This window comes from Plectropomus leopardus, chromosome 7, assembly GCF_008729295.1.
Source record: "Plectropomus leopardus isolate mb chromosome 7, YSFRI_Pleo_2.0, whole genome shotgun sequence".
Taxonomy (NCBI): domain Eukaryota; kingdom Metazoa; phylum Chordata; class Actinopteri; order Perciformes; family Serranidae; genus Plectropomus; species Plectropomus leopardus.
The window spans coordinates 513,823-541,234 of NC_056469.1; the positions used below are offsets into that span (position 1 = coordinate 513,823).

General features: G+C 42.8%; 1 protein-coding gene across 1 annotated transcript; it reads left to right on the forward strand.

Annotated features, from left to right (window-relative positions):
* Nucleotides 1–26,514, forward strand: abhd5a (abhydrolase domain containing 5a). The gene is given in 11 exon segments (XM_042489466.1): nt 1–29; nt 1,726–1,806; nt 3,058–3,143; nt 3,951–4,326; nt 10,187–10,341; nt 13,803–13,914; nt 14,053–14,239; nt 18,987–19,117; nt 25,051–25,106; nt 25,981–26,000; nt 26,227–26,514. Coding segments are annotated over 11 exon segments (1,521 nt in total).
* Nucleotides 26,515–27,412: the final 898 nt, after the last annotated feature.

Genomic DNA, 27,412 nt, shown 5'->3' on the forward strand with positions numbered 1-27,412 from the left:
ATGGCAGAGCAGGCGGTGACAGCTGACACGCGTTGAAAACGAACACACGGCCTTGTTTGTAATTCTGTACCGGACTACAAACGGTGTTCATTGTGTCTGTCTGTTTGTGCACCTCCGGAGAATACCTACCCGTTACTGTCAGACACCTGTAAAGAGACAGTCGCTGTCAAGAGTCAGGCTTGAACTCTGGAGTCCAGATATACTCACACATACACACACACACACACACACCAGTAGTAACCTGGTGTCCAGAGCCAGAGCATATGATAAAACAGGGTTTGCTTGTCCCGTGAAGAACACAGTAGTTTTGCCTCTTGTCCTGGAAGACGAGTGTGTATGAATGTCTGCTTCAGCTGAAGACTACTGTTATCTTGTATGGACTCAGTATTAAGTCATTAAACCCTTACTAACATTACCTAATCACAACTATATAGACTGTAAAGCTTTGATATTAAACTTACGGCTTATGGGCCAAAACTGGCTCCGATACAATGCTGCCCCCCCAACTATTTTCTAGTTCACAATAAAAATAGAGTGATTCACATTAGGAATTGTTTGGGGTTTTTTTTACTTTAGAATACATAATGTCCAAAATTCTGAGAAATTCCCTAAAATCCTTGAAACATATATGCAGCTGCTGCGACTGGCCCCAGGACTTCTGTCACTTTCCAAAAGTGGACCACAAGCAAAGCAAGTTGAGTATCTTTGGTATGAAGAATGTAACATAGGCTATATATTATAATTGCAAGGCAGCAGCATGCAATTTAAGATGAGGCCAAAAAGAGACTAACTTACTAAAAACACTGACAAAAAGTAAATCATTTAAGAAGGAAAACAGAAAAAAAATTAAGTTCAGGGATAATGCCTGGGATACACACTGCTGCGCCTGACTGACAGGCCGGTGGTCATGACTTGTCAGTCAAAAGGTAGCCATTCCCAAACCATGCCCCTGTTTTATCCAGTATTTTACTCAAAACAGGGCCATAATGTACAAACTGAACACCACATTATATTGAAGAAGGCTTAAAACTAGTGATTGTGTCCCTAAATTCCTCAGGAAAATATCTACTGAGGTAATAAATCAAAAGAGAAGCATTGTCATTTTCTTATAAGCAACCAGTAGAGTTGCCCCCTGCTGTTGTATTGTATGTATGTATTTGAAAGAATGCAGGTTAAAGGCACTTGTGCATTGGATTCACTTTTCAGGCCTGGAGGCTACTTCCACTAAATTTATCTGTGCAACTTTGCACCCTGAGCAAAGAGATGTTAGCACAGGGCTCCTGCAGGATGCAACTGCACCACTGAAGAGATGTTGTGGTCCTCTTCAAATTAAGCCCTGTTTCAGCAGGGTTGACTGCAGCCAGCAGCAGAGTGTAGGCTGTTGGAGCAGGGGTCTGGACCTTACGCGCTGACTCACTGTCATTGCAGCATCAGATTGAAGCATCTGAAGTAATCCCACCATATCTAGACAGTGCTTTGTGCATGGTCTGCAGCGAGGCACTGAAGAGGTGATGGCTAATCACCATTGCTAAAGAGAAAAAGGATTGCAGACTGCAGTGTGTGCTGCCTCATACACTGTTGGTCCACACGTATTCCAGGAGGCACATCCTGATGACTTGCTATGTTTATACAGATCTCAGTAAATAGCAGAGCCTGTGGGAGATAGAACCACTCTCTCATCAGTCACTAATCTTTGTTTGTTGATCCATTTTGTTCTGGCTTCAGGGTTGTTCAGAAGATTCTGTCTGTGGTTGGTGCTCACAGTCTGCTCAGCTCTGTGTGGTGCTTTGTGGACTCCACATTAAGGTCAGTCCAGTCTCCAACTCTCACACACTGAAGCAGAGCCTGCAGGTCTGTGCTGGAGCCCTTAAAGAAGTGAACCCCGCGGGTCTTGACCGAAGTACCTCTCCCCTGGAAATTCAAAATATGCCTCTAGAACATGAACAAAGTATTGGCATAGGCAGGGCTTGAGAGCGGGGCTCAAATGGAATCTATATATCTGCGTTGAATGGATACTGTACCTATGGCATAGACTATGCATACACTATGCTAGGGGTAGAGAATATGGCCCTAAGTAATAGCTCAATATTTCAGAGAATTTTTTTGCGATAGTAAAATTCTTGATGTTATGAAAAAACACTGAAAACTATTTTATTATTAATTTTAAGATCACACAATTACAACATAGTAAGTGTTTTAGTTATATATGCCAGCATATTTGTAAAAGTTTGAGTACAAATATTCATTAAAAACTAAACAAAAAAGAACTCTCAGTTCTCAAGTTTGCAAACAACAACAGTGACTCAGAGACTAGCACCCTTTCCAGCAATGAGCAAACACCAGAAACAACTTCACTACTTTCACACCATTAAACACCTCTCAGCAAATGTATTTTCTCATATAGAGAAATGAGAGATGCCAGTGTGCTGATTGCAGACTGCAGGAACATGCCTGTCAATTTAGAATGACTCTAATTCACTAAGATACGCAAGGTGGTAAGAAGAAAATTAGCCTGTGCACACGTCATGAAAATGACCATAATTTTGCATGTGCTGATTAACAACATTTCTACGCATGTGAGTGAATGAGGCCAATTGTCACACAGGGGTTTCACCAGTCTGTAGCCTGATAAACTACCACATAAAGAGAGCATTCTGTTGAAAATAATTTTAGCTCACTTTTTTTTATTCCCTTTGTGAAATAGAGATAAAATTCTAGAAGTCAAAAGATGATTTTGGTCATCAGTGTTTTTTTTTTACAGCTTTGCTCTCTAATGATCTATCCCTAAACCACACTGCTTCTACAGAGCCTGCCTATTGAAGTACCATCTACTAATACGGTTGAACCCACACTAGGCAGCAAAAGTCATCAAATGTGATGCTCTTAAACACATTAAGCAGTAACATACAGTCTCATGCAGCCACATGCTCAGTTTAATATGCTTGTACTTGAACTTGTAAACTATAATGTTTTTTTCTCTCTTTCTGTCTGAATCCTTTAAGAATAGTGCCACGTCGCAGTGACACTGTGTGTTTAAAGTTAAGTTATTCTGTGCAGGCGGTGCCGGATCCCCACCTGGCTGCCGTCATGGTGTCCCACCTCTCAGATCCAGCTACAGACCGCAGAGGACATGATGCTGCGATGTAAGGATCAGCGTCTCAAACTTTTAGTTTCAACATACAGTAGGACTGTCAGGACCTTTACTCAGGGAAAGAGCAATGATTGTATGATAAAACTTAATTTTAAATACACCTACTGAATTGTTACATATGTAACCCTACTTTCTTGATCGGTAACATTCTCCAGTCCTCGAACAATCCAAAAGAAAACTCCAAGGCACTCTCTTGAAATGTTAAAATGCCTTCTTTCTACGGCATGGTCATAATGAACCTTTAAAACACTCACAAACTACGCATTCTGGCATACAAGCCTTTGTTAGGGAGTCAAACAGATGTCAGAAAAACAAAAGGTCCTTTATACTGGTTAAACAGCAATAGGAAACTTAAGCATGTATCTGGGGGCTGTGGCCTGGAAAGAGTGTAGGTGTTTACAAATTCCAGCAGATGGCATTATTTAGGTACACAATACTCATAGATATTAAATATGGCAACAAAACAGTGAAAACAATTCACAAAAACCAAGAAAACTTTCATTTACACAGTGTAGTATTCTCCAGTCTTTATTTTGAAATTGGTCAATAGGGTCCGCTGCAAGGCCATTTAGATTTTTATGAAAGACATATTTCATTTATCGTAATCAAACAAGATGCCACCTCAAAAAACAATTAATCAAATCTACCAACAAGGAAAGACACAAATCACATAAGAGAGAGGTTGTAAAACAATATATTTCCCCTTATCCCTTTCAGCTAAAAGAAATAATCACAATTTCTTGACAATTCTTTTTAGCTCTATGTTCTTCTCTTTCCTTGCTCATCTCTGTCTTTTCAGGTGTAGAGAACACTTTCTCAAAACAGTATGTCCCTATCTCCAACGGTAACCTGCTGTGGACGCTGTCCTTCAGCCGGGACCATGTCAAAGACAAAGTTCCCATAGTTCTGCTTCATGGGTTTGGAGGTGGTGTGGGTCTTTGGGCTCAGAACCTGGACGCTCTCTCACAGCGTCGGCCTGTCTTTGCCATGGACCTGCTGGGCTTTGGATAGAGCAGCAGGCCTCTGTTCTCCACAAACCCCCAGGAGGCAGAGGACCAGTTTGTGGAGTCTATAGAGCAATGGAGGGCTAAAGTGGGTCTAGAGTTGATGATCCTGCTGGGACACAACCTGGGAGGTTACCTGACTGTGTCTTACTCTATTAAATACCCTTGCAGGTGGGTGCAGACTATGGGATTTCTTTTATCATTGGTTATCTGTTGAGTTGTGCTATGTTTCATTAAAAAGTGGTCTTATAATATTTTAAGCAGATCTTGTTGATCTGAGCTATGATAACTTTAATACCAATGGCAAAGCAAATTAGACTTTTGAACTGACACTGAAAGGTGAAAGTATGAGCTTGAGCTCAGCTGTTTTATGACATGAATCTTATAGGTGGGAGTATTTGTAGGTGTTTTTGAGGCATTGCTGTTCATTTAATGAATTGGTAGATGCAGGGGTTAGTGATGGAGACAGAATAAATACTGTGATAGTTATCACAGAAAGGCCAAAAAAATGTCAGACTGAGTCTTTTTTTCAGTGTAAAATTTTCTGAAACAGAAAGGCAGAAGAATCCTTACGCTGGGAAAGCTGACTGACTTGAAGAGTGAATCGAATATCAAATAGGTGTACCTCACAGAGACTTTGCCCTTTACTGTACTCTATGGGTATTGCTCTCCTACAAGCATGCATTTGCCCACTGAAATATTCATAAACTTATCAAATAAGGACGTGCCTACCTGAATATGTGTCTATAAGGCAGCATTTACTGCAAGGGCAGGACACAGATGGTATAAAGAAAAGAAGGTTTATTTTGCCTCAAAGAATGATGAAAATGCTGGTAGGGGGCTGGGGTCGGGGTCCATGGGAAGGAGTGGAGGAGGCTGAGGTGAAGCTGGCGTGGGCAGACAGTGAAGGAAGCGAGGTGAGTAGGTGGGTGATGATCCTGGAACACAGGAAGCACAGGTTACATAAACATATTACTACAGTTAAACTGAGTCGGCCATGAGGTTTATCTACCATAGAAGGTTGAACAATGACCTGGTGGTAAGTGGTTGGACAGCTGGGGTAGAAATACTGCAAGTTGATGAGCTGATAAGAAGCAGGTTTGCTTGATGAGCAGATGGCAGAAAGGTGAGTGTGATGAGCAGAGCTGGGAACCACAGAGACCAGGAAGGGGGACCACGCCCACTCCAGCACAGACAAAACTAGACAGAAGGAAACATGCTGACAGTAACACAGGGAAGAGAAAACACAAGGAAACATTAGTGTTAACATAGATGACAGCAATGTTGTAACAGAGATGGGATTTTGCAGCATTTTTAGTTGCTTTCTGGCAGCTTTTTGCTTGTCCCCTGACACAGTTTTATGCGGAGTAGCAAAGCAACTGTGTGAATGGAATGGATGGACAAGACACTGAGACTGAGCTGTTCTCTCCAGTTCTGCTGCATTCCTCCCCTGTTCATAGGCATCAAAGAGGTGAATCTATCCTCCCAGCAGGAGACAGATTACCCCTTTGCAGAGTTCCAGGACGTATTACAGACACAGTCCATGTCCAACGTCTCCACTCACGACAGAAAGGGTTTTAATCTGCGTACTTTCTAATTCCCAAGAAGGTGGGTTAAAAGCCAGGGTCACTTTGGATTCCACAGTGTTGCACTGCCACAAGATGTTTGGTATGCTAACCATCATGCGGTTACAAGAATTGTTTCAGCTAGACTAGTGGTTCACCACCATTGACTTCATGTTGAGTAATTTCTTGCATTTTGCCCTCCAGGGTGTTAGCCTGGGAGTCCAACATCAGTGTATGTCCATGACATTAGGGTCTGCTTTTATCTCAATGACCTCAATGTCATGGCCAAATCAAACGAATGGGCTATTCCACACAGAGCAGTTGATCTCACAACTAATGTGTTATGTTCATCACACGCAAGGTGCGGGCCACTCTGTCAGAACATAGACAGTAGCACTAGTGACACTTGGCTACCATTCTCCCCCAGTACAGAACAACCTTTAGAATCTGTGAGTCTCCACAAGTCGAATGGAACACTGCTGGACCTCCTATGTCACAGTGTTCATAGATGCCTCCGTCATGTGGTGCAGAGGGACCTGCCTGGCAAGACTGGTAGTTGGTGTATGGCCTCAGACGGAGTGTGTGAGCAAAGCTGGAGAGAGTTGGTGACAATTATTGTTTATAATGCAGTCTTTGCAGTGCTGTATTCCAGGGGTGCGTCAGAGGAAACTGCTCACTCGTCTATGATCTTCTTAGCTTTGAAAGTTAGCTTGAAGACTTTGTGTCTGCCAGGACCAACTTGTCTGGTCTCTCCAACAATTAAGAAGAGTTTTTGGGTCTGCTGAGGACAGGCCACATGAGGAGAGCTAGGCTGAGTTTTGTGGGCCTGTTGACATCAAAGGGTCACATGCCACAGTGAGCAATGTTGGTTGAAAACTGGGTGTGTGGGCAGGTCTTCACACTGAGGTCAGAAACATGAAGGACCTTAGGAAAATGACTTAATTTGGCTGTCCTTTGTCTGAAGATAAAAGGGGACCACAGCTGCCATTTTGAGTGGGCTAAACTTACAGGACATGCTTTAATCATCTCTGGAGTCCAGTGGTTCCAACAACTCCTGATGAATGATAATGTTGAACTTCATCAATTTAAAAGGTGAAGATATGTCAGTGCTGTGAAAGAAGAAGGCCATGTGATGCAGTTGTACGTCCCATAATAAGTAAGGAAGTGCACCTTTTATTTTAGAAGGAGGAGAATGACTCTGAATTAAATAGTTATTCTGCCCTTTTGTGTTAACATGACTGTAGTGAGACATGCCAGCGTGTGTACGAGACACAGTTGTAGCAGTGTGCCTGAAGGTGCTGGCAGCCTGTGATAACAGCAGTGTCCTGATCTTGCGTACAAACCAGCACAGATCAACGCGCAGAAATCATCAAATAATAGGGTTCATATGTGATTCACAGAACGTTTTTATCTAGCAGATCACAGCGTAGGAATGAAGGGGTGGTGTTGTGACACCTGAAAACAATTGTCATTTAAATATCCCGCCACAATATATTCTCTGTTTAGAGGGCTCACCCTTAGAGTTTATGACACATAGAGGTGTAATACAGCCAAGAGGAGAAACTCCACTGAGCTGAGATGGAAATGCTGATGTCCTGCAGGTCCAACTTAACCAATTAATTCAATTTTTGAAAAGAAAGGTGTCAAAGGAAGTCGGAAAAACACAGTATGGAAAGAAAACACTGCTGCAGTCAACTGTGTTGCAGTGGACAATCAAACTGAAGGTTGGCAGATTTAATAAATACATCCATGATATGTACCTACCCATAGCCTACAATTATCAATAATATCGGCCTATATATTGTACAGTCTTTATATTGTTATAATATTGACATTAAAGCTTATAATTGTCCAAGACCACGAGCGTATGGCCAAGTGTTTCAGGTCTGCTTCAGTTTTGGGCAGAAGAGGTGGCAGAGGAGACACAGAGTTGGACAAAGATACTCAGCTTAGGCGATAAAATTTTTAAACAATTACAGTATTGCAAGGTATATACATTTTTGTCAAATTATGGTTTAATGATGAATATTTAAACATGCACTGGCTTGTCAGCTGTAAAAAAAGGAATTCTAAGTTAAAACTGGGCAGCAGTGATGTTCAGCCTGTTCAGCGTACAGTCAGCTCCACAGGGCCAGGACAATGTGTGCTGTGGTAGAGAGCATGTGGCGATGAACGCCGCTACAAAATATAATATTTTCTTATAGGCCAGGTTATACATTTTAAGTAATTGACATGTAGCTGCACATGCTTAAATGTCAGTCAGAATATGGTCTAATAACAATTCTCCAACTCGGCTAGATTTACTGCTGGACAGTTAATTCACACTGACTTGTCTATGTGACATGAGATGTGATCGTGGCCTCCATTCATATCCACATTGATATATGCTGAGCTTTGCGTTAAAATGCTGTACACACAGTATCTGTATTTGCCTACGTAACTGCTTCGATCTGAGCATGGTGACATCACTACAGCAAAGTCAGACAGGGCAAGAAACAACTCAGTAATCAAATGGGTTTTAACAAAATATTTGTTTAACTAATGAATCCAAAACATTTCATCTGGAGATCAAACTAAAGATGTGGATGCTTGGTCTCTATGAAACAGCATGAAAAAAACCCATTGCAGTGTAGTATGTTTTTTATGGTCACAGCTTGTTGTATCAAATTAAGAATAAGCAATATGTCACCTGCGTCATGTACTCAAAGGTGCCATCTCTGCACTTTGCTTTTTCATGGTGGTGGTCATACTGTGAATATATTGCACAATGTTTAGTATGGATTCTTTACTGAGGGACAACTACAGTTGAAGCTCGTTCAGTTTAGGTTTATGAAGCTTAAGGGTTATTGTGATCCTAAGCAAACTCTGGCCAGAAGAAAGAGCAAAGGCTGAGTGTCAGTTCTGTTACATCACCAGTTTGTTGTGTTTGATAATTTTAAATGTGTTCAGAATATGGACTCAGCTCCTCGTGTTTTCCCTTAGTACCCTAAAGGGTGTCTATGCAGGGTCATTTGTGTGCTGAACTATAGTGCAATGCTAGGAGAAAAGCCTGACGAATGTATGTAAGGACAGATCATCAGTGGTCAAAGAGAGTGAAGCTGTGATCTGAGATAGACACTGCAGTATGTGTAATGTATCTGTAATTGTAAGAATATGGAAGAAATATTTTTTTTCCAATATTTTTTTTTTAGGAGCCACTGAAAATGAAACTCACTGCATTCACTCGTCACAATTTATGTTCCTGCAGAATCCATTGATGGGGATCACACTTGGAATCTATAACACAAGCTTAATACTCCAGACTGACCAATCACCTTATGAAGTCATTGTTGTAACATGTTTACAAAACATTGGACACATCAGCATTTACTTGAGGCAATGTTAGTAGCTACCTTTGTCTTTTGGCCATTGTACTGGCCCTGTAGCAGTTTTTTTTTTACCTTTTCTTTTCTGTGTTTTAAAGACAGCAGAGTTGTTTAAGGGCCAGGACCAAAACAATTAGCTAAAATAGGCTTAAAATGTCTGCAGAGCTGAGGTGAACTGCAGAGTCAGTGATCATTTTCTTTGGATTTATTATTTGAGCAACCCCATTTTTTCATGCAATGCTGTTATAATAGAGCAGTTTAAGAATCTACATGTGACATCAATTTCAAAGATACAGTAATTGGTTTGTTTTGGTTTGTTTTTTTAGTTTTGGGTATCATGCCCATTGGTTAGCACTGCACCTGTGCAAGGTCCATCACATCAGACAGGTTAGAAACAACTTCCCAGTTTAACTGTAAAATCCAAACCACTTACTTAGATGTAAAAAATAAAGTAAACTCCTCATATATATTAAAAAGAAAAATGCCTTGGTTAAATCTTGCAGTGCAACAAACTACCTACTGCACCGAATGTAGCTGTGACAGTAGTTTCACTGCACAACAGTGCCTCTAACTAGTCATTCTAGTGTGTTTATTTTCTAAATTGACACGGCACATAAATCATCTGTTAATGATCATCTCATGCTGCTCCTCATAATGGACACTGTTGTTGTATTGGTGCTGACAGTCACAGAGTTGGTGAAATGTCATAATTTAATAAATGATGCAAACAAGACCCAGGTAGTAAAAAATCACAAAACAAAAACAGCTTTATTTTTCCTTAAATTGTGATGCAAGAGATATTTTACATGTAACCATTTTGTAGGAAATTCAAACCAAATAAAACTACCTTGATTCTAGTGTTTAAAGTTGGACGTTTTGGGAGTTCAGTGAGGGGACTGATACTACCATTAGACTACCTATCCTCTCATTCAGCTCGCAGCATGAAAGCAAATAAGTGAACATGTCCCAACATGTCCCAACATGTCCCAAATTTCATGTTAAGATATGTTCATGGGACTGAATGATCCCTTCAACTTAAAACATGAAATAACCCAAATAGCAGTTGAATGTATATTGAACTTGTCTGTCTCTGGCCTACAGAGTACAGCACATAGTGCTGGTGGAGCCCTGGGGTTTCCCTGAGCGCCCAGACACAGCAGAAGCAGACTGTCCCATCCCAGTATGGCTCAAAGCCCTGGGGGCCATGTTCAGTCCCTTCAACCCTCTGGCTGGCCTGAGACTGGTTGGACCACTAGGTAACACTGAAGACTCCTAACCTGTTTCAGAGAGATTAGATAAACCCGAATGATTCCAGCAGTGGCTGCAGCACAACAGGAGGGAAATGGATGCGAGACAAGTCAGAGTAGAGCAAATAGATTAGAATCAAACATAGGAAAACTGATTAATGAAAGGTATAATTAAACAAGAAGTATAACAATGAGAGGAATTAAAAGATAGTTGAGCAACTGTATAGAGAAAATTAATGACAAATATGAAAGGCACTGTGAAAACATAAGAGGGCAATGTTAAAATGTTTTGCTAATGCTGTTTTAGCTAAGAGCATCTACATGTATTTTTTAATGTACAGAAAAGTAGGCTAATAATGAAAAAAAGTCATAGTCATCATTGACTTTTTTAAAGACATGATGGCACCTACAGCTTATTTTGTAATGTTTGGTATGGGGAAGGAGCCTGAGCTGGTGCGCGAGGTTGAGAAGTTCCGACTAGATATAGTCGGCCTCACCTCGACGCATGGCTTGGGCTCCGGAACCAGTCTTCTAGAGAGGGGATGGACTCTCTTCCACTCTGGAGTTGCCACTGGTGAGAGGCGCCGGGCAGGGGTGGCAATACTTATTGCCCCCCGGCTCGGTGCCTGTACGTTGGAGTTTACGCCGGTGAATGAGAGGGTAGCCTCCCTCTGCCTTTGGGTTGGGGGACGGATCCTGACTGTTGTTTGTGCCTATGGTCCAAACAGCAGTTCAGAGTATCCACCCTTTTTGGAGTCCTTAGAGGGGGTGCTGGAGAGTGCTCCTTCTGGGGACTCCCTCGTTCTGCTGGGGGACTTCAACGCTCACGTTGGCAACGACAGTGAGACCTGGAGGGGCGTGATCGGGAGGAATGGCCCCCCCGATCTGAACCTGAGTGGTGTTTTGTTTTTGGACTTCTGTGCTCGCCACAGATTGTCCATAACGAACACCATGTTCGAGCATAAGGGTGTCCATATGCGCACTTGGCATCAGGACACCCTAGGCCGCAGTTCAATGATCGACTTTGTAGTCGTATCGTTGGACTTGCGGCCGTATGTCTTGGACACTCGGGTGAAGAGAGGGGCGGAGCTGTCAACCGATCACCATCTGGTGGTGAGTTGGCTCCGATGGTGGGGGAGGACGCCGGTCAGACCTGGCAGACCCAAACGCATAGTGAGGGTCTGCTGGGAACGTCTGGCAGAGTCTCCCGTCAGAAGGAGCTTCAACTCCCACCTCCGGAAGAGCTTCGACCATGTCCCGGGGGAGGCTGGGGACATTGAGTCCGAGTGGGCCGTGTTCCGTGCCTCCATTGCTGAGGCGGCCGACCGGTGCTGTGGCCGTAAGGTGGTTGGTGCCTGTCGGGGCGGCAACACCCGAACCCGCTGGTGGACACCGGCGGTAAGGGGTGCCGTCAAGCTGAAGAAGGAGTCCTATCGGGCCTTCTTGGCCTGTGGGACTCCGGAGGCAGCAGACAGGTACCGACAGGCCAAGCGGAATGCGGCGGTGGCGGTCGCCGAGGCGAAAACCCGGGCATGGGAGGAGTTCGGCGAGGCCATGGAAAACGACTTCCGGACGGCTTCGAAGAGGTTCTGGACCACCATCCGGCGTCTCAGGAGGGGGAAGCAGTGCTCCGTCAACACTGTGTATGGTGGCGACGGGGCACTGCTGACCTCGACTCGGGACGTTGTGGATCGGTGGAAGGAATACTTCGAAGACCTCCTCAATCCCACCGACACGCCTTCCGTTGGGGAAGCAGGGCCTGGGGACCCGGGGGTGGGCTCCTCTATCTCTGGGGCTGAGGTTACCGAGGTGGTCAAAAAGCTCCTCGGTGGCAGGGCCCCGGGGGTGGACGAGGTCCGCCCAGAGTTCCTCAAGGCCCTGGATGTTGTGGGGCTGTCGTGGCTGACACGACTCTGCAACATTGCGTGGACATCGGGGGCAGTGCCCTTGGACTGGCAGACTGGGGTGGTGGTCCCTCTTTTCAAGAAGGGGGACCGGAGGGTGTGTTCCAACTACAGGGGGATCACACTCCTCAGCCTCCCTGGTAAGGTCTATTCGGGGGTACTAGAGAGGAGGGTCCGCCGGATAGTCGAACCCCGGATTCAGGAGGAGCAATACGGTTTTCGCCCCGGTCGTGGAACTGTGGACCAGCTCTGGACCCTTGGCAGGATCCTTGAGGGTGCTTGGGAGTTTGCCCAACCAGTCCACATGTGCTTTGTGGACTTGGAGAAGGCATTCGACCGTGTCCCTCGGGGAGTCCTGTGGGGGGTTCTCCGGGAATATGGGGTTTCGGACTCCCTGATACGGGCTGTCCGTTCCCTGTATGACCGGTGCCGGAGCTTGGTCCGCATTGCCGGCAGTAAGTCGAACTCGTTTCCGGTGAGGGTTGGACTCCGCCAGGGCTGCCCTTTGTCACCGATTCTGTTCATAACTTTTATGGACAGAATTTCTAGGCGCAGCCAGGGTGTTGAGGGGGTCCGGTTTGGTGACCTCAGGATTAGGTCTCTGCTCTTTGCAGATGATGTGGTCCTGTTGGCTTCATCGGGCCGCGACCTTCAGCTCTCACTGGATCGGTTCGCAGCCGAGTGTGAAGCGGCTGGAATGAAAATCAGCACCTCCAAATCCGAGACCATGGTTCTCAGCCGGAAAAGGGTGGCGTGCCCCCTCCGGATCGGGGATGAAGTCCTGCCCCAAGTGGAGGAGTTTAAGTACCTCGGGGTCTTGTTCACGAGTGAGGGAAGGATGGAACGGGAGATCGACAGGCGGATCGGTGCGGCGTCTGCAGTAATGCGGACTCTGCACCGGTCTGTCTTGGTGAAGAGGGAGCTGAGCCGAAAGGCAAAGCTCTCGATTTACCAGTCGATCTTCGTTCCTACCCTCACCTATGGTCACGAGCTTTGGGTAGTGACCGAAAGAACTAGATCGCGGGTACAAGCGGCCGAAATGAGTTTCCTCCGTAGGGTGGCTGGGCTCTCCCTTAGAGATAGGGTGAGAAGCTCGGTCATCCGGGAGGAGCTCGGAGTAGAGCCGCTGCTCCTCCGCATTGAGAAGAGCCAGATGAGGTGGCTCGGGCATCTAATTAGGATGCCTCCAGGACGCCTCCCTGGTGAGGTGTTCAGGGCACGTCCCACCGGTAGGAGGCCCCGGGGAAGACCCAGGACACGCTGGAGAGACTACGTCTCTCAGCTGGCCTGGGAACGCCTCGGGGTCCCCCGGGAAGAGCTGGATGAAGTGGCCGGGGAGAGGGAAGTCTGGGTTTCCCTGCTTAGGCTGCTGCCCCCGCGACCCGACCCCGGATAAGCGGAAGAAATGGATGGATGGTATGAAACCCAGTGAAAGCGTAGCTGTTTTTGTGCCCCCCAATCTCTCCTGTTGTTTATAATCATGTCAAATGTAACAAAGTAGCCTTGTCTCCAAATGGCTACATGCTTGGTTTTGGCACTTGAGTGTCCCCTCTGTGGCCCCTGCAGGGCCCACTCTAGTCCAGACTGTGAGACCGGACTTCAAGAGGAAATTCTCCTCCATGTTCAGTGACAACACCGTGTCAGAGTACATCTACCACCTGAATGTACAAACTCCCATGTGTGTCTCCTTGTGGAGCCACATTACGACTTGAAAGCGATGTAGTCATCAGCTTTGTTACGCTCATGAGTTAATGTTTAAGGTATGCTTTATGAGCAACATCTGAATTAGCCTAGTTTTTTCTCTGTCTTGTCACAGTGGGGAAACCGCCTTTAAGAATATGACCATTCCCTACGGCTGGGCTACAAGACCGATGCTGCAAAGAATGGACCAGCTACAGTCTGAGATCCCAATCACCATCATCTACGGATCCCGCTCCAGCATAGACAGCAACTCAGGCAGCGCTGTCAAAGAGATGAGGCCACACTCTCATGTGGAGATCATAGTAAGTTGATGGTGTTCTGGACGACAAAGACGGAAGTGACTTTTCATGTCAGACCCCCTCTGCTTTAAGCTTTTTTTTAGAGGGAAAACATTTTATATTTTTTTCAAATATAATTGATATCATGTAAATCTGTGTATTCATGTATTTATTATTGTTCTTCTTTTCTTTATTAGTGTGGATGCTTATGCATTAAACTATCAAACTGTTCAGCTTCTTCGGGAATCGACTGCTATGACTTTTCTCATTTGTACTCGTTATACTTTTTAAAATATTAAGCTTTTTTTTTTTTAACTTTTTTTCCCCATTTAAATGAATGGGGAAATTTTTCAAATTCTCTTTAACCCACTCCACTTTCAAAGTCTACTGCTTCCGTATACTTTCAGCTAGAGACTCCATTTAACTGTTTAACGGGTCACAAGGCCTTCAACTCTTCTGGTATGATTCAGCTCTTTTGTATCTTTTACCGTTTTTGAATTTTGGCGATTTAAGTTTTATGCTCTTTTCAGACGATTTCTGCGTTTATAATGATGTCAAATGGAGACGAATGTTGGAGGTAAGAGCACTTGACATCACTTATGGGCTCCCGAACTCTGGATATCTCTGTCTCTGCTTTTTCAAAAGCAAATCTTAAACAAAGTCTTCTGCTGCCCACAGTATAAGGTCTTCATAAACAATTTGCACATCACAATGTAGGAAAACTTGTGGCGGTCGGAGAAAAGTAGGTTTGAAAGCTGACAACCCAACACAGCTGGCTCAGTGCACCTCCAAAGGAAGGAAGACCCAAAAAATTCCCCATTTACTCCAATACAAACTGAGATGAGAAATTGCTGCCTCAAGCTTTTTCTTACACAAGGATTTTGGATTTGTAGCAGATATTTTTTCAGGCAAGTTGGTATTTCTGCATTCGGTAGTTGATGTCAACTGAAAAGATTAAAAGAATCAGTGTTATATATTTTAGGCATAAAATGTAGAAAATAAAATGAGAGGCATAAATGTCGTCAAAGAGCATAATATTTTGATGATAAAATGGTTTCTGTAGCTTAAAGTAGGCAGAGGTAGCAGTTGACTAGAAAGTACAGGAGAAATAGTACTAGTAGTATTAGTAGCATGAGTGAAAGCCGTAGTAGTAGTAGTTGCAGTTCTGGAAGTAGAGAAAGTAGCAGTACTTCTATCACTACAAAGACCAGTACTTGAGGCCGACAGAGAAACTGACACTTGAGAGGCCACAAGGGCCAATTAAGGGCCCCATCCACCTGAGGGGCCACAAAGGCCAATCAATGGCTGACTTGTGGCCTCTCCTCTGGAGGTCCCCCAAGTGGACCATTAATTACTAACTGGCAACTTTAATTGGCCACAAGGGCCAAATAAGGGCCCACTCCACCTGAGGGGCCACAAGGGCCAATGCTGGTAATATAAAGGATCAGTTAACCATTAATTACTAGTGGACAAGTAGACCAGGCATCACAAACTGGCATCATTGTATTGGAAAGGTCACGCATACCAGGATGGCACTCTGTGTGTGTGTAAGTGCCCGTTGCCATGGTAATTAATGTCCCAGGTGCACCCCTCCTCTCCCCTCTCTCCCCTCAGGTCAGCTCAAAGGAGGCAGCTGAATTTGATGGAAATGTCCCTGTCAAACTCCTCCATTTTACAGCCATACCTTTCACCAAATAGTCAAAATATTACACTGAAAGCGAAAAGAGGTTGTACCGAACGCAGAAATACCAAATTTGCCTGAAAAAATATCTGCTACATATCCCAAATCCTTGCGTAAGAAAAAGCTTGCGGCAGCAAATTTCCAGAAATTTCTCGTCCCTATATACTCTATTGAAGTATATAGGGACTTTTTTGGGTCTCCCTTCCTTTGGAGGTGCACTGAGCCAGCTGTGTTGGGTTGGCAGCTTTCAAACCTAATTTTCTCCGACCGCCACAAGTTTTCCTTCATTGTGATGTACAAATTATATATGAAGACCTTAAACTTTGGGCAGCAGAAGACAGAAGAGCAGAGACAGAGATATCTAGAGTGCAGGTGCTCGTTAGTGATGTCACGTGCTCTGACCTCCAACATTCCATCTCCATTTGAATCCATTATATTATATATGCATAAAACTTAAATTGCCAAAACTCAAAAATCGTAAAAGATACAAAAGAGCTGAATTATACCAGAAGAGTTGAAGGCCTTGTGACCTGTTAAACAGTTAAATGGAGTCTCTAGCTGAAAGTATGCGGAAGCAGTAGACTAAAAATTTCCCCATTCATTTAAAAGGGAAAAAAAGCTTAATATAAAAGTATAAAGAGTAGAAATGAGAAAAATCATAGCAGAATTTTTTTTTTTGTTTTACCGGTGTGGAATACAGTAGGCCCCAAGGATAGAAGAAAACTGGTAGTGGAACAGGTACGTAGGCAGGAGGAGACTGTAAGGGGGGCTAAGGCAGTGGCTCAGGCTAAGCCAGGTCAGTGGTTGAATTGGGAAAGCGTAGAGAGGAGGAAGCTTAGCTGGAGGGACCTGTGGAATATGGAGGAGAGCTGCATTAGATTTTCTGATAGGGGCTACATATGATGTGTTACCAACCCCCCAGAACCTGAAGCTCTGGGTAAATGGCAACCCATCATGCCCATTGTGTTCAGGTACTGCAACCTTAAGACATATTTTGTCAAGCTGCAAAATTAGTTTATCACAAGGCCGGTATACATGGTGACATAATCAGGTGTTGAGAAGCTTAGCTGCAGGTATTGAGGGGAGAAGACGACACGTGAATTTAGGAAGTTTAAAAAAAAGAGAGTATAGATATCCAGTTAGTACTTGAGTGGGAGAAACAGAGGCAGTAAGTTAGGGAGGAGGCAGGGGTGTGGTCGCCTGGAGGGAGCTTGTGACTGGGAAATGCAGGTAGATTTAGGAGGAATGCTTGTTGTTCCCCAGGAAATAGTCTACTATTTCTACTAATTTGAGGCCTGACATAGTGCTGTGGTCGGTGAGTCAACGGATTGTTTATTTCATTGAGCTTACAGTCCCCTGGGAAGCTTCAGTGGAAGAAGCCTATGAAAGGAAGAAACTGAGGTACACAGATTTACAGGCAGAAGCTGAATAGAAAGTATGGAAAGCTAGGTTCCGCCCAGTTGAAGTGGGATGTAGGGGATTTGTAGCTGGATCGGCTATCTCTTTCCTGGGGGAACTGGGAGTAAGGGGACAAAGTTTGAGAAAGACAGTGAGGGAAGTGTCAGATGAGGCACTTAAATCCAGTCAGTGTATTTGGATTAGGAGAAACAATGGTAGATGGGGACCAGCAGGGGGATCCACTGAACGGACAACTCCTTGAGATCAGGTGGAGAGATCCACCAATCAGTCCTCTCAGGAGAAAATCCAGGAAGTGTGAGGGTATTTAGGAGTGGAAGTGGTCTGTTTGAGTCTCTGTGTGAGACCATGCTGCCATCCAAGTAAGCGTGTGGGTTGATCCACTTCACCCTTATTTCCCTTAGCTTGAGTCTTGCATGTGAGTTGTAGCATATTGGCAATTATGATGCATGTGCTAGGAAAGGTAGCATCAGCACAGTCACTACCTGGAGTCTGCATAAATAGAGCCTGGGTCTGTTGAAGGTGGTATTGCTGTTTGGGCTGTGATAGCCATGTGATAGCCAGCCTAGCTAGCTTAGTTAACTCAGTTTAGCCTCCTGGGGGATAGCCATGTATTAGCTTAGCTTAGCTTTGTATCTGTGATAGCCTGTGGTATCTGTCTGTAGGCTGTGATAGCCATGTGATAACTAGCCCAGCTAGCGTGGCTAGCATAGCTTAGCCTTAGCCTTGTATCTGTGATAGCCATGTTATAGTGAAGCTTAGCCTTGTAACTGTGATAGCTTTATAGTAGTTTAGCTTGCATCTGTGAGAGCTTTGTAGTAGTTTAGCTTAGCCTTGTATCTGTGATAGCCAGGTGGTACTGCCACTACCTGAGGCTCGCATAAACGGAGCCTGGGTCTGTTGAAGGTGGCAGGGCTGATGGCTGGCACTAGGGGAGTGGCTTTGGGACGCCAGAGCGCTTGCCTAGCCTCCTGGAGGTGTTGTGGGACCAGAAACAGGAACTAGGTGAAACACTGATGAAAGGAGGTTCCCACCTGATGACACCAAAGATGTGTTACTCTTCACTGCTCTCTGACCTTTATATTAAGCCATAATAGCTGATTGGTGACCCTAGTTTCTTTAGTGTGTATATTCCTGGAGCACAGGTTTCGGCAGGGGTGGTTTTGAGTCCGTTCAGACCTTCCACCCTGGCTCTGCTTCCTCTTTCCCTTGTTTTTTCTATTTCATTTTCTCTTTCTTTTTCTATTACTGCTCTCTGGCATTCATATTTAAGTCATAATTGCTGATCAGTGACCCTAGGATCCTCATTGAGTGCTTATCCTTTTCTGGAGCACAAATTTTTTGTGTTTTAGTTGAACTATTGTATATGAAAACTCGTACGCACTCTTACTAGGGTGTTAATTGTTAATGAAAGGTAATTATGTGTACACACAGGCTTATAAAACTAACAGAAATGTCCATTGTTGTAATTGATTAAGACATGTTGAAGTCATGTTGCTTGGCAGCCACATTATTGTACTGATTTGTGATAACGGAATGCTTTTGATTAAAAATGTCTTTTTGTCTTTGCTTTATTAAAGCAATAACACATAAACCCAGTTCTCTTCAGTGAAAGTTTCCTCTTGGTATATTGCCTCCTGTTTTTAATCATCCTATCCTTGATCCTCCCTGCAGACAATCTGTGGAGCCGGACACTATGTATATGCTGACCAGCCAGAGGATTTCAACCACAGAGTTGTGCATGTGTGTGATAAAGTGGGCCGAAGAGGAGAAACAAGCCGGGTCACTGAACTCTGGAAAAAAAGGTCTGTCATTTGTGTCCCACAAATAATTGTGTACACAAATAATTTGTGTCCCACAAATGACAGACTGAACTTCAGCAGATGCTGTTTACAGACAGGATTCCATGTCCTTAAAGCAGGAAGAAGGAGTGTATTTTCATATCATGTAAAAATACTTCAAGTATAAAGTATGCTGTATTTATCATTATTATTATTTGATATAAATTATATGTAGTTAGATTTTAAATCATATAGTGAAACAGAACCAATGTCACTGAATTCAGAAACCTTGATTACAGTGTCATGTGCTAGATATTTCCTGTAAAGTGCTTGACCTGTAGTTTGATTTTCTTATGATTCTAATGCAGACAGGGAGCATACTCTTTCAAAAAGGCACTTGGACGAACACCAACATAATTACTGGCTGCATTTAAATCTAGAACTGCTTCTTGGTGCTGATGCAGTGCTGTAATTTTTTTGGCTCATCTTTGTAATTCAAAAGTTAATTTTATTGACCTTAATTATGTATATATTCTCAAAATTGGGCTAATAAGTCCTGGACAGTGCCTTCAGATGGATTACTCTTTCTAAATGTTGATCTGACAGATCAAATAACTCTGGCAAGAGAGGGGAAGATAGATGTTGTAAATTAGTGCAAATGTTGGATAAACCAACAGTTTAAATGAAGTGCAGTTTTAATTGATCATATATTTTAAAACAATAGTAACATAAATGAAAACTAAATGCAATGACTTGTAGATCTTTTTGGGCCTTTCTTCAATTTAATTGAGTACAAAGTCAAGATATTTGATGTTCAAACTGATCAACTTTATTGTTTTTAAAGACATAATCTTTTTCTGAATATAATGCTTGCAACATAACACAACACAAAAAAATTGGGACAGAAACAACAAAAGACTGGAAAAGTTGTTGGATGTTGGAATGCTCAAAAAACACCTGTTTGGAACATTTCATAGGTAAACAGGTTAATTTGTAACAGATAAAGGTACCATAAATAGGTATAAAGAGGCATCCTCAAAAGGCTTTGTTTTTCATGAGCAACTCTGTCTGAAATACTGTATGAAAAAAGTCCAACAGTTTAAGAGAGTGTCAAACTGCCCAATTACAAGGAATTTATGGGATTTTATCGTCTACACTCAATATATCATCTAAAGATTTATAAAATCTAGAGAGATCTCTGCACATAAGGGGCAGGGCTAAAAACCAACATTGCCTGTCTGTGACCTTTAACCTCTCAGACAACACTGCATTAAACACTGACTTGATTGTGTAAACAATATCACTTCATGGGCTCAGGAACACTTTGGAAAACAACTGTCAGTAAACATAGTTCATCGCTGCATCTACAAATGTAAGTTCAAACTGTACCATTCAAAGTGAAAGCCAGATATCAACAACATCAAGAAACACCACCGACTTCTCTGGACCCGAGCTCATCTGAGATGGACTGACACAAAGTGGAAAAATGTGCTGTGGTCTGACGAGTCCACATTTCAAATTGTTGGAAATCGTGGACGTCGTTTCCTCTGGGCTAAAGAGGAAAAGGACCATCCAGATTGTTACCAGTTCAAAGTTCGAAGCATTTATGATGGTATGTGGAGGTGGTTGCATCATGGGTAACATTACATCTGTGAAGGCACCACAAATGCTGAGAGGTAGATACAGGTTTTGGAGCAACATATGCTGCCATCCAGACAAGGTCTTTTTCAGGGATGTCTCTGCTTATTCCAGTGAGACAATGAGACACATTCTGTATGTGTTCCAACAGCTTGGCTTTGTAGTAAAAGAATGCTGCCACTGGACTGACCTGCTGCAGTCCAGAACTGACTTCCACTGAACATTTGTGGGGAACTTTGAAGTGTAAAATATGACACTGGAGAAGTCAGACTGCTGAGCAACTAAAGCTGTATAGCAAACAAGAATGGGAAAGAATTTCACTTTCAAAACTTCAACAGTTAACGTTTTCAGTTTTCAAGCACTTACTGAGTGTTGTGAAAATAAAGGTCACACAGTAGTAAACATGCTCCTGTCCCAACTTTTTCTGGAACATGTGAATGCATCAAATTTTAGAATGAGAGAGAGTATACAGCATTTACAAAAAATAATAAAGTTTTCCAGTTTGAACATTTAATATCTCATCTTTGTACTTATTCATTAAATATAGGATAAAAAGGTTTTACAATTTGTTTTTATTTACATTTTACACAATGTTTCAACTTTTTGGCTGGACTTCAGCACACTAGGCCAGCCCTATAAATAGGAAACTCTGTCCATGAGTGAGTGATTGAGTGACAAAGCTGCAGCATGGGTTGGTGTAGCTGATGATGTGTTGTTGCTATTTCCCCATTGGCTGTTGTTCTTTCAAAATAAATAGGTGCGGACACGGTGAACACGACAGACATGGATGGTCCTGTAGTACTGCAATGTTATTTCTCATTCTCGGTAACCAGTGTAACAAGGCAGCATGGTGGGAAGATGAGGAATTCAGGAATTGAAACTGCGTTTCTCTCCATGCCCACGATGCAAATAAATACAAAGACAAAAGCTACCATATACACACACACATATATATGTATATGTGTGTGTGTATATGGTAGCTTTTGTCTTTGTATATACACACATATATATAGTATATATAAAGATGGAATTAAATAATTGGGCAATAGAAAGAAGAAAATGTAGACATGATGTATGTACATACCTATGCTATATACAAATTCACATGTGTGCAATATGGTGCAGTGTTGTGGGTGCAAATAAAGGCAGGTTTGCATTTGCATGAGGTAATGTGTTAATTTAATATTTAGCATTTAGATTTAAAATAATATTTAGGTTTAAGATTTAACATTTAGATTTAACATATACAATATTAACAATATATATATTTATTTAACAATATTTAGATATAATATTAATGTTTTGCCTTCACATATAGCATTTAGATTATATATCTAACATTTAGATATAACATTTAACATTTAGAATTAATTTTAAACATTTTTATTTAACAGTGACATTATCTTGAACATATTTTTTCCCAAAAGAATAAATCTGACAAGAGTTCACAAATATTGCTCTAAATTAAAAAAATTAAATCTAAATTAAACCACTTTTTAATTAAGATTAAATAGTGGTTTTCAAAAATTCACACCTCTTTTTAATCATGTTTTAGAGCTAAATGTGGAGAAATGTTGCTGTTTCTTTTAGAGTGCACAACTTTACAATCTGCACCCCGAGTGTGTAAATGTATATGTGTGTGTCGGTATGCATGCATGTATGTATATTACTCTATTATAATTTGCTGGTCCAACATTTGTTCATGGCTTCTTCGTGGCCATTAGGGGATTTTGTGCATTTATTTTTCTCTCAAGTGATTTTGTGCTGACTTTTGTAGTGTGCTGGTTTAATTGTTGATTTTTGTTTTGTTTTGTCTTTTTAGTTCCTGAAAGTCTTTGTTTTGTTTCTTGTTATTTATTTCTGTTTGTATGTTTGAGATGGATAATCTCAAGGGGTTTAACTTAACGACTGATCCTAAAACTTCCAGTATGTATGAGAGCTGCAGTAATGCTTGTGAAAACTGGGTCTGCTCGCTGGTACATGAAATACGTGCAGGATGCTAATCACAAGTGTTATGGAGGTGGTGTTACAGTAATGTTAGTGCAAAAAAACATGAATCGTTCGCTCACTCCCTTGCTGAGTAGACTGTGTTTATGTGTGCAGTGAAACTCTGTGTTGCGGTTGGGCATTTCTAGTGCTTACTAGTAAAAATAGAATCCTGCTGGCACTACTGCATAGTGCTATTATGTTAGAGTGGACATTTGCACTTGGTAAATTGAGAAAGTAAAACCTTTTGTTTATGCTGCATTTGGCTGAAATTTCAGTGGTTTGTTTTGCACACTAAGAGCACCAACTGCACAGTCTTCTTTTGTTATCAACAAATTGATAATGGCGAGAATCACTAAAATGACGCTTTTTCTCTGAAGTGAAAAGACAAATTGACAAACTTTAGCTTGCAAAATATGGGATATAATGTCTAATGGAGAAATCCAAATAAAGCCTATTGGATGAATGACAGAAACAACTTTAATTTGTGCAACTACTGTAGCAGAAAAAAAATCAAAGTAAAACCGATTTTCCTTTAAGTACTATTGCACTATAAGCTCCCCCACTCTTCTAATATTACAAACACATACACACTCTCTTGGGTGGTGGTGGTGGTGGTGGTGGTGGTGGGGGGGGTGTCTGGGGTGTGTCCATCCATCTCAGCGTCTTGCCATGCTCTTGCAGAGGCTTTCCATCACATTCAGTAGCAGAGCTATCCAGCCAGCACTCTCCCTCATTACCCCCCATGCTTCTTCTTCCTGAAAATGCACTTTTAAAGCACCTTAATTGCATTGGGGAGATAACCCTGAGGACACCAGACAGGAAGCCTTGCCCATATAGAGCTTTGAGCGGCTGGATTGGTGGTGGTGGTGTGTGTGTGTGTGTGTGTGTGTGTGTGTGTGAGAGAGAGAGAAAGACAGAGAGAGAGAGTTCAGATGGGTAGGCTTTTTGCATCAAATCAATGGCCCATCCAGAGTCTAATGCAGCTCCGGGCAACTCCTCAGGAAGCATTTAAAATATTAACACAGGCCTGGCAGGAATACACACATACACATTTTGCCTATCTGTGATGCACACACACTTATATTAACATTATTTGAAAATTTGAAGGAGCTTAAGCAATTTTGATTCTGGTCATATAAATGCATTTGAAACATGGTCAGGCTGGCTTTTGTGTTAGTGTGTGTGTGTGTGTGTGTGTGCGTGTGTGTGCGTGAGTGTGTGTGCATGCATGTGTGTGAGTTTATGTAAAGGGAGTCTCCTGGAGCAAATGCACGTTTGTACAGTGCACACAAATTTGTGCTTTTGACTGTCTTCTTTTCGATTTGCATAGTTTTTGTCTGCATGTCCAAGATTGATAAAAAAGTAAATGTGATTTTTTTGTGTCGTATATGTGCTAGTGTTTGTTTGTGACAATGGTGAAGACCACAATCATCAACTGCAAACAAAATGGACAAAACACACACACAGGGGGTGCCCAGTGCATGGCAGCCCACTGATTGCCAATCAAACTGTGAGTGATTACCAAAGCACAAAGAAACAGAGTGGTATAAGCTCTTACCGACCAGGAAGATGGAAAGAGTACGCTGAGTGAATGTGCGACATTACAGCAGGTAAAGTTGCACCTACAGGCATGATCAATTTGTTATAACTTACCAGACCCAAGGGCGACTTTGCTTCTTCACAATATGTTCTAGGTATCCTCCTGCGTCTGTTGTTTACACTCCAGGATGCCGCTACCATGATGTCAACACCAGCACATGGTGGGACAGCACTGCATGTGGTTATGTTTAGGCAACAACAGCACATGGCAACCAATGGCAGGATGTCAACAAATGCACATTAGATAAGTTTAGATTAAATTAACTTTAATAATCAAAAAGCAAATCAAAGCGCCAAGCGCAGCTCACAGTAATAAAGAATTATACAAGATAATAAAAACAAGCTAAAAACAACATATAAAAACAGATAAAAACAAAAACAGATAGAAAAATGTAAAAAAAAAAAAAAACCTAGAAGACACTAAAGGACTAAAACTTAAAAATAAAAATCAGAGGGCAGAGAATCAATGGTAGAAAAACTCAACCGTAAAAAAGACTGAGTATAAAATGCATCATAAGTGCTTCATTCCTGTGCAAATTAGCCTAGTTATGTGCAAAGAGCGAGGAATTAAAAAGTCTTACTTATAGTAATGAGACTGTCGCTGAAAGTGCTTGTCTGTGCAATGGATGCTGCTCAATTTCCAAGTCCCTTGAGCGATCTCCTCTCAGCCATTTCTACCAGTGAGTCCAGCTGTACACCGAGGACTGAGTCTGCCTTTTTGATCACCTCAGTGAGCCAGTGAGCACAGCGCCCCCTGGCCAGTCCAGATTAGAGAAGGCTCGATGGAGTAAGTAGGTGACAGCATCTTCCACCCTGATGTTATGTTTGTAAGCAAACTGTATAAGATCTAACAATGATCTAACCAGTGGCCTAAGAACACCCAGGAGCAGCCGATTCAGGGTCTTCATGATGTGAAAAGTGAGGCCACTGGTCTGAAGACATTTGGGGTGCTGGAGTTCCCTTTCTTTTCAAAAAGGAACCAGGCAGGATGTTTCCCAGAGCTCAGAGAACTTCTGCAGGCTTAAACTCATATTAAAAATGAGTTGGAGGATATACTGGAGCTGACTGGAACATGCCTTCAAGACCCTCAGACTAACACAATCAAGACCAACAGCTTTACCAGCATGGAGTCTTTTAAATTCTCTCCCCCCCTGGTCGGCAGTAAAGGCAATGGAGTGACTGCTGGACTTTGGAAGGGATGGTGTAGAAGGTGGGGGGGTGGGTGGGCGGATATCGAACCTGTTGAAAAACAAGTTGAATTCATCAGCCCTGACCAAGTCCCCCTCCACTCCCCAGCTGTTGGTCTGTTTAATGCCAGTGATGGTTTTCATGCCGTTCCACACTTCACTCACGTTATTTTGTTGTAGTTGTGTTCAAATTTCTTTGCGTAATTCTCCTTAGCTTCCCTTAAACAGACCCTACCTACACTCTGGATGGCCTCCTTGTCCCCAGCTCTAAAAAGGCCCTCTTTTTGTTATTAAGGAGAAACTTTAGATCCCTGGTAACCCATGGCTTGTGGCACAGGAGAGTCTTTGGAGGGACAATTTCTTTACCAAAATTAATTATAGGGCTGTGGCTGTGGTACCTGGTACTTTGTGGGGCTGGTGGTCTGGTGTTTTGGGTGCTGGGTGTTTTTTTTCTGTTTCTCTGCTGTGTTGCAGGGGCTGGGCGTGGCCTGCGGGTACTGGAGCTCTCCGCACACTTCTTCACCTGCGTCTAATCATTAATCACTAATCACCTCTCCCTGCAGTATAAAGACGCCTGCTTCACTCTTCTCGGCGCCAGATTGTTTCCCACCTTACCAGTGGTAGATCAGCCGTCTCTTTGAGAATTTTTTGATCGCATCTCATGTTTTTTGTGATTCCTGGATTTTGTACTTACTCGTGTTGTCTCTGTGTTTCCTCCAGTGGTTCTCCTCACCGAGCTCCAGTGCCTCACCGCCCAGCCCTTGCCTTTGGACTCATTCTCGCTCAGCCTTCTTCCCCACGGACAAACCTCGCTCTCAGCCACCACCAGCCTCATGTTCTCACTCGCCACGGACAATCCTCGCTCTTGGCCACCACCAGCCACACGCTCTCCCTCTCCACCCTGCAGCCACCATTCCCAACTGCCTCACCTGCTTCCCTCACTTTCACGCTCCCTGGCTTCCCATTTCCCCAGTCCCTTTTACCATCCTGCATCACAACTATTATTAAAAGAATTTTTGTTAATTGTTCTCCCCTCGTCTGCGTGGGTCACAGTGGCCCTGTATGCACCTTTAACATTTGCATAAAATAAGTCCAGAGTTTTGTTTTTTCTTCATTGGGCAGTCAACAAATTGGTGAAAGGTTGGAAGAGCTGAGGCCCTCGCAATGAGTAGCTGTAGTGTGCAGTTCCCTCCAAAAACAAGGTGTAACTTTGCTTGAATTTAGTGAAAAATCACAGTTTTACTTTAACATTTGCATAAAATAAGTCCAGAGTTTTGTTTTTTCTTCATTGGGCAGTCAACAAATTGGTGAAAGGTTGGAAGAGCTGAGGCCCTCGCAATGAGTAGCTGTAGTGTGCAGTTCCCCCCAAAAACAAGATGTAACTTTGCTTGAAATTAGTGAAAAATCACAGTTTTACTTCTCTCTTTTTCCTTTTTTGTAAAACTGAAAAAAAGCACAAATAGTATACAGAAATCAGAATATTGCTCTTACACATACAACAAACATCATACAAGGCACAATTAGCAAAAACAAAACATGCTGAGTCACTCTGCTAATTACTGTCTGAAGCTTGACATATTTTAAGCAAAACAACTAAATCCTTAAGATATGCTGTAAACATGCAAAATATTATAAGCATAACACTTATGGACAGATAGTGTCCAAGGCAATAACGTAGAAAGATGAAAGCTGCAGCAGGATAAGTTCTCACAGTCTGCTCTCCATCATGCCCTGTTAACTCTAACAATGCGGCTGCTGCCATTGAATATTCAGCAGAGGGCACTACCGCGCACACACTCTACTGAACAACCATATATACCGTCAAAAGGGGGCAGAATAGGTGCATGATTAAAATCTACAGATGTAGAGATGAAGGCATTAGTGTGTACGGTCTGCAGTTTGGTGA